This window comes from Piliocolobus tephrosceles, chromosome 4, assembly GCF_002776525.5.
Source record: "Piliocolobus tephrosceles isolate RC106 chromosome 4, ASM277652v3, whole genome shotgun sequence".
In the NCBI taxonomy this organism is placed as follows: Eukaryota; Metazoa; Chordata; class Mammalia; order Primates; family Cercopithecidae; genus Piliocolobus; species Piliocolobus tephrosceles.
This window is the reverse complement of record NC_045437.1, coordinates 32,169,331-32,181,245: the sequence shown is the minus strand read 5'-3', so window position 1 is coordinate 32,181,245 and position 11,915 is coordinate 32,169,331. Positions and strand designations below refer to the sequence as shown.

General features: G+C 41.7%; 1 protein-coding gene across 5 annotated transcripts in view; it reads right to left on the bottom strand.

Annotated features, from left to right (window-relative positions):
* Positions 1-811: 811 nt before the first annotated feature.
* NPR3 (natriuretic peptide receptor 3) overlaps positions 812-11,915 on the bottom strand; it is a 76,430-nt gene continuing 65,326 nt past the window's right edge. For 2 of the 5 annotated variants that reach the window (XM_026455978.1, XM_026455979.1), the window contains 4 exons: positions 6,877-6,971; positions 4,647-4,782; positions 2,772-2,859; positions 1,312-1,423 (listed from right to left, as the gene is read on the bottom strand). In XM_026455978.1, the coding sequence (XP_026311763.1) occupies positions 1,312-1,423; positions 2,772-2,859; positions 4,647-4,782; positions 6,877-6,971 (431 nt within the window). Of the gene's footprint in view, positions 1,424-2,771; positions 2,860-4,646; positions 4,783-6,876; positions 6,972-11,915 lie in introns of all 5 variants that reach the window. The other 3 variants (XM_023216589.2, XM_023216587.2, XM_023216588.2) reach the window with 3 other exon arrangements.

Below are 11,915 nucleotides of genomic sequence, written 5' to 3'. Positions count from 1 at the left end.
CAGTTATTCATGGAGTTATACTCATTAGCCTGTGGAGTTAACTGAAAGGGAATAGAGTAGCTATTTAGGTTCCCTCTTTTAACCAAAATCATCACTGGGAATTTTGGTAAATGCCACATGTAAAAGTTTTAAATTTGTCATTTCTGTACTTGCTGTCAAGTTGTAACTCTCAACAAAGTTGTTCTTGAGGGAAAAGGGCTATCTCCCTTTTAAAATTCTAATAACTTTTTACTCTTGATCTTGAAACTCAACATTTGGCCAGAACTGGAAGGAGTGTCACCCTAAAATAACTTGCATTTAAAACAGTTAAACAGTAAAAATGCAAAAGAGTTAAAATTTTGATGTATTCCTGTAGAGTTTGTAATCTGAATACACTTCCACATCTCTATAATTAAAGCAGAAATTAGCATTTGGCTGTGCCCAAGGGAAAGAGGGAAACAGGGAGAAAAAGAGAAGCATTTTTTATCATTATTGGTTTGTTGTACACTTCACCCATGCTTTTAAAATGTAAGCAACATTTAATCTTCAAAATGAAAAAAAAAAAGACAAATTTTTCTAATGCCAAAATATAAGATTAAAATACTTGTAAAATAAAATGTTAGTGTGAAATGGGACTTTTTTTTTTACATCAAAAAGGAAACATTTTAGACTTGCTTTTCTTCTGTAAATCCTCCAATCTCACTAATATTTACAACAATCCAGAGTAGCATTTATGAGACACTGAAAAAGGGAGGAAATCCTTTTTCAAGATATGAAGTCAGAACCTGAATGTAGACGTTGGACACAGAAGTCCTCAACCACAAACCTGTCCTCCAGCTCTAGAGGGAGTAAGGCTGTATTACCAACCTTGAGATTTTTCATTACATCTTCCCCTTATTGGGTGTTAAATTCTTTCCAAGAATGTTCTACTTGTAAAAATGATTTTATTCTAGCTACAAAACATTTCATTTAAGAAAACCACATTTTATATCCTTGTGTGAAATGCTGCCAAAAGCCATCAAGATATAGAGACATCAGATTTTAAAAACATAAATCTAATCATATGCCCTTGAAACAGTATGAACATTTAACAGAGTGACATGATATCATTATTACATTTGTTTGTCATGAGATGAAAGGCCTGGAGGCAGATGGTGATTAACAATAGTTCCTGAGCTTCTAAAGAAATTTTAAAATGAAATGACTAACTGCTTAAAATAATGAATTCTTCAAGAACGCCCTTTCTGTTTCATTGATGTCTTTCATCCCATCTATCTCCTTAAAGAATCTCAGGCAGAAAAAAAAAAAAAAAAAAAAAGCGGGGGGCTTCCTTTAAGCCACTGAAAAATGGGATCTGATGGAATCTTCCCGTAATTCCCGATGTTTTCCAAGGTTACTTTCTTCTTGCTGGTTTCGCCTCTCAATGGTTATTCTGTATTTCTTCCTGGGTAAAGGGAAAGTGAATGTCGTAATAAAACTTGCTACAAAATACCACGGTTTCTCTTACAAAGAGTGCCCTCAAGGGACATCTGGGTTTGAGTTGATAAATGAGAAGTGACAGAATATGAAACCCTGGTCAGAGATTAAAGTAGTGTGCCCCCAGGCGTGATGCCCTTATTCAAGAGAGAAAATTGCCATGCTTTTCCAAATACCACAGAACAAGCCTTCCCCTTCTTCCCTGGGTGCCTTGGGGGTTATGTCTTGTCTATTCGGCTACAGAAGTTCTCCCTGACTCCCAGGATATGCCCTAGATAAAAATCAAATTACGTGTACTGTGGCCAAAGGAACAGGAATACAATGTTCCCACAAAGGGCACATACGCCTAGTTACAATCCCATGCAGAAATAAAGAAACCTTGCTCTAATGACTTATGAATAAACCACAAACTCAACCACCAAAGATTACAAAGGAATGGACCACCCTCACGGGGCAGAACGATCGGTACCTTGAACACACACACACATTACTACAATTTTGCAGCCTTGGAGCTTAACCACAGTGGCAAGTGAGCATGTGGGCTCTCCAGATACTGAGCACAGATCAGCCTGAGAGCATGGGCTACGCAAAGCTCCCTCCTCCTCTTTAAGGTGAGCCCTGGCACCTAATTCTGAATTGGAGAAAGCCTGAGAAGGGAGAAGTTTATTTCCCCCTTTATCCAGATTCCCTCCCCGACTGCTTCACTTGGTGGGTGGTAGGAATTCTTGTCAGAATATCTGTGATCAAAGGGCTGGACACAGTGGCTCACACCTGTAATCCCAGCACTTTGGGAGGCCAAGGTGGACGGATCACTTGAGGTCAGGAGTTCAAGACCAGCCTAGGCAACATGGTGAAACCCCGTCTCCACTAAAACTACAAAAAATCAGCCGGCCAAGGTGGTCTGCACCTATAGTCCCAGCTACTCATGAGGCTGAAGCAGGAGAATTGCTTGAACCCAGGAGGTGGAGGTTGCAGTGAACAGAGATCATGCCACTGCACTTCAGCCTACGAACAGAACAAGTGAGACTCCATCTCTAAAAAATAAAAAAATAAAAAATAAAAATCTGTGATCAAAGGGCAGCAGCAGCTCTCTGTCCCACAGTGAGATGTAACTGAAACCCATGACCCCAGCACCCAGTATGCTAAACCACCGACCACCAAACCTAGAGTCACACCAAAAGAATGGCTGAGATTGTTTAACCACTGTGCTTCCTGGGTAAAAGAAGGATGTGGACAAGTCACAAACAGAATCAAGCAAAAACAAATGACAAAGACAGTAGAAGAGAGTGAATTGTACCTTTACAAACGGTCCTCACCTGAAAAAGTAGAAGGCCATTAGCAAGCCAGCTCCTAGTAAGGCCCCCACAACAATTCCTGTCACTGCCGATTCTTCTAGGCCACCTGCTTGAAAAAGAAGCATAGATAACCAGGGTTCATTTTGAGATACAGTTAGAAATGCCTCGAGTTTCATTCATTGCAAGATGTCCCTCGATTTCCCACTGGAGGCAACTTTTCCTTTTTCAGAAATATTTTCTAAGGGACAGTACACTTGTTTTTTGTTTTATGTCTTTGTTTGTTTTTGCCTAGTGCAAAGCTTAAGAACCATTTGAGAAAGTGCTAGATAAACAAGCACACTATTAAGAGTGTGGACACAATGAGAACAGAAGAAAATTCAAGAATCAGAGGAAAACTGGAAGTGAAGAATTCAGATATAGCCACTCTCTTTTGAGTTTAAAGTCAAAGAATTGGGAGGCCAAGGTGGCTGGATCACCTGAGGTCAGAAGTTAGAGACCAGCCTGGTCAACATGGTGAAACCCCATTTCTACTAAAAATACAAAAATTAGCTGAACCTGTAATCCCAGCTACTCGGGAGGCTGAGGCAGGAGAATCACTTGGACCCGGAAGGTGGAGATTGCAACGTGCCGAGATTGCACCACTGCACACCAGCCTGGGTGACAGAGCAAGACTCCATCTCATAAATAAATAAATAAATAAATAAATAAATAAATAAATAAATAAAGTCAAAGAAGACAACCAGATGGACCAGGGCACTGACCCAGGGCTTCTTATTTTCACAGATGGATGGTGACACTTCAAAGTGCTAGAAGATTTGATGAAAAATTCATTGGGTCAATGTTCTGTTTTTAGATGTTCTCTCACCAAAGCCAGAGTTTCATGTCAAAATGTCCTACATAGCTTTGTGAAAATGTGGATAACACTTTGAAACAATCAAGTTCAGTGGTGTTCCAGTTATAGAAAAATGATAAATAGCTAGCTTGTATCTAGAGTTTAGTATGCAGCCTTCGATGCGTCATCTTGTGTAATCCTCAAAATAGTCCTAAGCTTTGGGCACTTTTCTTTCTCTTTACACATTGGAAAACTGCTTAAAAAGCTGAAGGAACACTCCTAGGGTCACAAAACCAGCAAGTAACAACAGTGAGAATTCAAATACAGGCCCAATCTCCTCAGTGTGTTCTTAACACACTTCCTCCTTAATTCCTTCCCATAATTATTGCATAGACATAAATACCTAACAGTTTAAAAGATGCTTTCAAAAGCACACATACATTAGCCTGAAATGATCAACTGGCCTCCTGAAAGACCTATATTCACTTTGTTCTCCCTCACTACCTTATGCTCTGAAACAATGATTTCTAACAACTTTCCTATTTGTAAGCTACTTATGAGGACATCCACTTGCTTCTCTACTTGTATACAAAGCTGCTCATAAGTAATACATCTTACACTTATTTGCCAATGTGTAAATGTTCAGATGTTTAAGGGATGTTATCTCTTTGGTTCTGAGGAGCTAGAAAGTAACCACAAACTTGGAAAATCAGAACGAGACTTGTTATGAGAGATGAATAAGCAAGTGATATTTACTAATTGTATTTTGATTTTCTCTAAAAGTGGAAGCATGACCTAGCCAAGAGATTATAGTAAGAGATGTAAAAATAGGGAGAAACATTCTACCATTGTGGAAGAGAAGGCTGGAAGGGAAAGAAGATCTGAAAGCCTCTGCTAAAGGCAAGATGCCAGTTTGTGAACTGTTCCCTCTGATGTTTTACCACATCAGAGAAAGAAATGTAAACTTCCAAAATGTAAGCCCTAGAAACACTTGGGTTTTAAACTTACATTACGCTGAGGTTAGAGGTGATGACATACATAGCAAATTAAGTCTCTAGACTTACATGATTTGCAGGGAGAGCTGTTTGTGTGCTCTACAATTCGGTTTTCATCTATTCTCAGTTTTAAAGGGCCCCAAGGATATTTGACATTCGGCCGCATTTCAAAACGACCTTCTTTTCCAAAGTAATCACCAATAACCTATATAGAGGCAAAAAAAAAAAAACAAACAGAAAAACAAATAGACAAACCGAAAGGTCAAAGGAGGCACAAAGCTCGCAGCCTTCCACAGCTATTCCCCAAAATACACAGCCTGATCTAAACTGGCTGCCTCTGGGCATTTCATCAAATCATCGTCTCCAGGGCAAGGACAGCAAGTGCTTCAGAAAGTGCGGTACATAGGGTAGGTTCCTCGGTTGTCCACACTGATGGTCATTGTGTGTTCTGAGGACTTTGTAAGTCAAGATTTGAAGTCACTAATGGTGCTCTCAAGAGGGCATTAAGAGTGGTCGTGCCAGAGCAGAAGGAGGTGGGAAGTGGTGAGAGTGGTGCCCCCAGGCCCTGCCCTCACTGAAGGCCCAGCCCTGTCAGCGCTGCCCCTAGGATTCTTCAGTCACTACCACCTAGTGGAAAGGAATAATCTTGGAATTCCTGGCTTTTGCTTTGTTCATCAGACAGGGCACTGTCCCACCCACCTGTCCCAGAGCAGCCCACCCCGTCAGCCAATTGTAAGGCCCAAGTTACTTTCTGGGACATGTGAAGGACAGCCAGGGTCCCCTGTATACCCGATTTAAGCGTATCACAGGTACCCAGCCTCACGGCCCCCAATTGTTCAACATATAATGAAAGAGTGTCTTTCAGGAACCTCCTGTTTGACCGCTTCCGGTTGCCAGACTATTCCTTCAAGAGTTGCACTCTCCTGTCAGATGAATCCACCCTATGTGCACCCCCATTTCCAGGCTGAATTCTCTTTCTCTTAGTTGGCTCCTCTGGCTGCTGGAAAATCGTTATTCTGTTATGGTTTGATTCCATGGTTATCCCTCAGTTTCTGGTTAAAATGATTGTTTGATCCGCTCCCCAAGCCCCAGTCTAGAAGTGCCTTCCCACCCAGGTTCTCGAGAGTCATTGCTCTTCTGTCTGAAAACAAGCATATGGCTCCCGAGTGGGGACGTCTCCTCCCCTTCTCCTGACCGAGGTGCAGCAGGTTCTCACAGACTACATCAGGTCTAGAGGAATCCTAGATCGCCACCAAAATATAACAATCGCTGGCGTGTACTGGGCACTTGCCAACGGCTTTATACACCTTCACCCCTGCAACCTCACAATGGACTCTGATGAACTGTCGCCACCCACCTTTCCCAGGGGGGTAACCAGGAATACAGATGAGACACAGACCACTCAGTGGGCAAAAAAATCATTCGTGAAACATAGCGAGGGTGACTCCTGCTGCTTCAGAACTTCCCACAAGAGCCAGGCATCTATTAGGTTGGTGCAAAAGTAATTGAGGTTTTGGCCATTAAAAATAAATAATTAAAAATAATGGCAAAAGCCACATTACTTTTGCACCAACCTGATACATACAAAGAGGAAAACAGCAAGTCCCATATGCCAGGTCCCATGAAGGGCACCGGAGCGATGACCCTGGGAGCCAACGATCAAGGAAACCGAGGAAGTGGCATTATTTGCTGAAGCACTGCATATGTGTATAAGTGTACATGTATATTTGTAATTTAAAATGTAGATAGTACTTTTCTAGGTTTCATTTGATCTGTCCCCATAACAATAATCATGTGACATCAGCCAGGAAGACATGATGATCTCCATGTTACAGATGAGGAAACTGAGGCAGAGAGTTCACACTCCCAAGCACAGAAGAGTCATCTTTGTGTCCGGGGCACTCTTTTCTCTTCACAATGTTATCCTGAAACTACGTCATCTTTGGAAACGTGAACACACGTTGAGTTTGCAACCACCCACCCTCCCACTCCCCCAGAAAACTCAAATCTTAAGGGAGGAAACTTAGTTTCACTTTACTGATTTCACCCCAACACCCTCATCCATAAGACTAAGGTGTGATTCTTCGCCACTTGAAGGGTAGGATTTCCTCACTTAGAATAAACATGAAACCATTTCCTGAAGTCTTCCTTGATACCCTCAATCAAAAGTTGAGGTTTTTCAACTCATTTTTATTTGGAAGCTGCATTGGAGACAGCTCTTTGGCCACCAGAACAAATGCATTCCTCAGAGTCCCCACGAGCAGAAGGAGCAACTGGTGCAGAGGTCTCGCGTGCTCACCTCCTGGGTGCCCGCCTCCACATCAGTCATGGCAATCACAGAGAAATCCCCATATCGATCTCCATTGGCATCTATGGATACCTGACCGGCGATACCTACAGGACCAGAAGCGAAGAACTCAACGTTGGTTACTTAAAATACCTCTATCTGCCAACAAAAACAAGAGAATGAATTGGCAGGATTTTTTAAACAAACTCTTGCCACAGGGAATCTCATCAGACTCTGAGCATTTTTGTTGGCATTTTGGAAAGACATTGTAATTTCATCTGCGTCTGCATTCCTAAATTCTTAACATTTCTCCATTTAAAAATGAAAAGAAAAAGAAATAAATGATCTTCTTTGGGGAATATGTTTGAAAAAAAGATTAAGGCTAATCCTGAAAGCAGCGTGCTTATCCCAGAGTTTTGTATTATTTTTTTTTTAATTGCAGAGTTAGAAGTGGAGGTAGGGTACATTTATAGACTTGCCATGGGTTTGCGTTATCATTGGACGAACATTATAAAAGAAAAATCATTCCAAGACCAGGACTCAGTGAATGTGCTTTTTTCCAGGCTGCTTTAATACACAGGAGAGCAGCGGGCCTGCTTTCTGGGTCACCGGAGCCAATAGCTAAGAAAAGCTATTCTTCTTTATCCCGGTTGAGTTCTTCACTGATTGTTTATCCAAACATTCTCTGGATGCTTAGTACTGAATTAGTGCTGCAGCTGAGGTAAAGATGAATTGAACACATTCTCTGCTCTAGACAGGGGCAGCCTGAACTGGGGATTTAGCTTGTTCACACCAGAATCTAACCGCTTGCATTCAAATACCAGTTTTTACATTTACATAGCTCCATGACTTTGGACAAGGAAATTAGCCCTCTAAGCCTCAGTCTCCACAACTGTAAAATGGGCATAATAGTACCTCCCTACCAAGAGGCCGTGGAGAAGATTAAATGACATAAAACAAATAAAGCACTTTCAGCACATTTAACGGAAGTTAATTGTTTTCATCTACTGTCATTATTACTATCACTATTATTACTACTGTTTATTTTATAATTACTCTTGGTAAAGAAGACCTGACTGTGCCCACATCACTCAGAGGAGGAGCCAGCACATCAAGCTGGAGAATCAGGGAGGACTCAGTGAAAGAGCAGGAATTTTATAGGGATGTTAGAGGAAGTCTGAGATTGGGCAAGCAGTAATTAAGAAGTGGTAGAGAGGCTGAAAGGCTGGCCTAGGTGTATCTACCAAGGCACAGAGGCCCAAAGAGACCAGAGGAATTGTGAGATTTCTGGGAAGATGGCCCATGTGGACAAAGGGAGTCGGTGACATATAAGGCTGAAACCGGGTGGTCAGAGAATGGAGGGCCTTGTGTATCCACTTGCTTTGGCCTATAATGGTGGCTCAGAGCAGCTAATCAATAAAACAAATATATGTTATTGGCTGATATTAAATATGTCTGTGTCATAATTCTCATTCACTGAATAAGAGATTGCATACATCAGCCCCATTTTAATTAACTAAAGTTATTTCCTTTTCAGCTGGGGAGAGTTTGGTGTAATTCTTAATTGGCCTTTCTATTGATTTGGTTCTCTCTGGAAGTACTGACTCCTGTAGTAAAATGAATGTCTGGGAAAAAGGATCCCAAGGGAAAGTTCCATCCTCTAGTGTGGCTTGGAGAGGGCAGGTATTTGGGTTTACTGTCCTTTGGGTTGTGGTTTGAAGGCCCACTGATTTTTCCAGACTTTGGTCTACTTTACCAGAAACAGAATGGAAGCTACCATTCACTTTGATTTTTTTGTCTTCTTAATATAGACCGGTTACAAAGGGTACACCTACCATAAACTTGTGTATCCTTGACAGCCTATAAAACTCTTAAGTGATAAATAGGCTTAAAATATATAGCTATTGGCCATCCAAAACCATTTGTCATTCTGTTGAGAGGTGTTTGTGATGTTGTGTCCTGCTCAGTATTTTGCAGAGCATTTTATAAGATGAGGTGGCCCTAGTCATTTAAGACCTATTGTACCTTTAAGCTATTGCAATTCTGCCAAGAAATGGGGTGAGAATCCTCAGGGTGGCCAGTTAGCAAAGTGAGACTTCACCTGTGAGTATCGCACATAAGGTGAGATTGTCAGGCTTACAGCAGAATTTTCCTGTACATAAGTAATGAGACTTTCCACCCCATTTCTATTTGGCTATAGTGGAGCTCAAAGTTTAAGCCACAGTCCTATTTACCTTGTCACTCTGACCTCTCACACAGAGGAAATCCAGCTTCTTCCCAGGCCATTTATTGAAATGAGAGTTGATCACAGGTTTCATGGCAATAAAAGCCAAATTTGTCAAATCACAGCCAGAGTATTTTTCCCTTGACAACTTAATGGTCACCGAATGGTGACCAATAAAGTTAAAATTGTTTTTAATTTTAGGAAGGTTTGGGTTTTTCTTCATACAGATACCTTAGAGTTCTTTTTAGGCCTACCCTCAGATGGACCATTGTTAAGCAAATAAAATCGGCTCTCCAAGCAACTCAAGCCGAAAACTTACCTTGGCCTCAATTATCTTTACATTTGAACAAATGAGATTCTAATTGTAGACTGAACTACACAACTGATTGTTTTAGGACTCAATGCATATTGCCTGTGTAGACCTGGCCCTAGAATACAGACATCAAGATAGCCTATGGGAAAACTGAGCCCATGCCCTGGCTCTAACCAAAATACATTCCAGCCATCATGGGCATCTACCCTCCCTTAATACCCTCCCTCAGTGACGCCCTCCAGCATCCCCCAACTCTGGCTCTCTGGCTCCTGTCCCTCTGTCAGAAGACCAAGAACAAATGACCACACCACGTGGTGAGTAATAGCTAAGAATGGGATGTGGCCAACCAAGGTCGTGTCCACAGATGCCAGGTTCTCAGTGTATTGTGCAAAACTTCTGGGAAATTTGGCTCTGTCCTAATATGCCCCCTGAATTATCCTGTTGGATTCCAGCTCCTCAACTGAAGCAGTCAGAGGTAAAATAAGATAATCCCGGAGGGGTACTCACCCATGAACTACAATCTGTCTAATGCTAAGGGAGATGTCACTCCGGTTTTGAGTAAGACATGGCATCCACTAGAGAGAAATGAAATCTGCCAATTGCCATCATAGATACTGCCCAGACAACTCTAGATGGAGCTCAACCTCTCTCTACTGTCCTGTCCTGCCCTTTCTAAGAACTGAGGACAAACCGAGGGACAGGAGTCCCAACTGAAAAAAAAAATGTGCCCCAAATCTAAACTTGGCAGTATTTGCTCCTGCCATTGAAAAATGTCACTAGTGTGATTACAAATAGATATAGGCATACCCCAGTGCATTACAGGGCTCAAAGGAAGAGCAAGCACTATGTAAAACTGAAAGAGCTCTTGTCAGTCATTAACTAGACCAACCTCCTTATCATACAAGTGAAGAAAGAGAAGCTCAGAGGACAAGGTTACTAGTTAGTGGCTAGGATGCACTGAACCCCGGTTCAGCGATTTGTACTTTATGCTACCAGTTGTCAAGTGATACCCATAAGCGTATATAGTTTATTTCCCACACAGCAGCCATAAGGACCCCTTTTAACACACAAGGCAGATCGTGTCACTCAAAAGCCTCAGGTGACTTTCTGTCTCACCCAGGTGGAGCCCAAAGACCTCAGCAAGTCTTGCAGGTCCGCATGATCTGGCCCCATTACCTCTCGGCCTTTGGCACCTATCACACTGCCTGTCACACTTGGTGTCAGCCACATTAGCCATCTTGCTCTCTCTGGGGACACTCCATAGTCTCCCAGATGCACTCAGGATCTCCACGTTTACCACTCCCTCTGGAATGCTCTCTCCTAAACAGCTACAGAGCCTCCCTCACTTCCCTTGGGTCTCTACTCAACTTCACTCTCACAGAGACCTTCCCTGACCACTCTAAACTAGCAGTCCTACTCCTCCTTGCCTGGCATTTTCTAGCTCCCTATCCTACCTTATTTTATAGCTCTGAAAGGTACACCGTATTCATTTTTTGTTGCCTGTTCCCCCCACTGGCATGTAAGCTCAACTGATTGCATGAAATGTCTTTAGTTCACTGCTGAATCCTCAGCACCTTGAACAGCACCTGGCACATAGTAGGTGCTCAATGAACATTTGTTGAATGAATAAATGAATATAGAGTTGATATCTGCAAGGCTCCAGCAGTGAGATCACTTTCATATTGAGTTTCATGTTCATTTTCTTTGAGTGTTGGCAAGGTGAGAGGAAACTAGCACTCTTAAGTACACTGTTAGCAAGAATATAGATTGGCAGAACTTTCTGGAAGCTTTTTGGCAATTTCTAATGCACTTTAAAAAGCACCAACATACTTTTGGACCCAGAAATCCCACAAGTAGGAATGTTCCCTGTTGGAAGGACTCACAAAAATTCTTCAAGATGTGCAAGAGGCTTGTGACAGCATATTGCATAATAGCAAAAATTGTAAACAACTTTACAAGTGTCCATCAATAAGAGATTGGTTAAAGAAATTCCTGTACAGCCATACAGTAGAAAAATATGTAACTGTCATTTAAAAATGCATTGGATCAGTGAGTTCTCATATGGAAAATTCTTTAACTTGACGTACAAGTAAAACACCTAAGATGAAAAATAGCATTCATACTATGACCCCTTTCATGCAAATTTTAAGATAAGATATACAAATGCATATGTGCTGGCAGAAGACTTAAAATATTTGTAGACAGAATCATAGGAATCATTAATAGTGATTCACAGTGGGGAGAGGGGACTAGGTTGGGAAGGAAAGCTTTCACCTCTCAATTTGCACATTTTTGTACTGTTTAAATTTCCTAGCCAAGCATAGTCTTATCTTGTACTATTTTTCAGTGCCAACAGAGGTTGCTTGAGATGAGATTATGGGCCATTTTTTGTTGTTTTCCTATACTTCCCTGTTATTAAGAAAGCTGGGGAGGCCAAGGCGAGTGGATCACCTGAGGTCAGGAGTTTGAGATCAACCTGGCCAACATGGTAAAACCCTGTCTCTACTAAAAAAT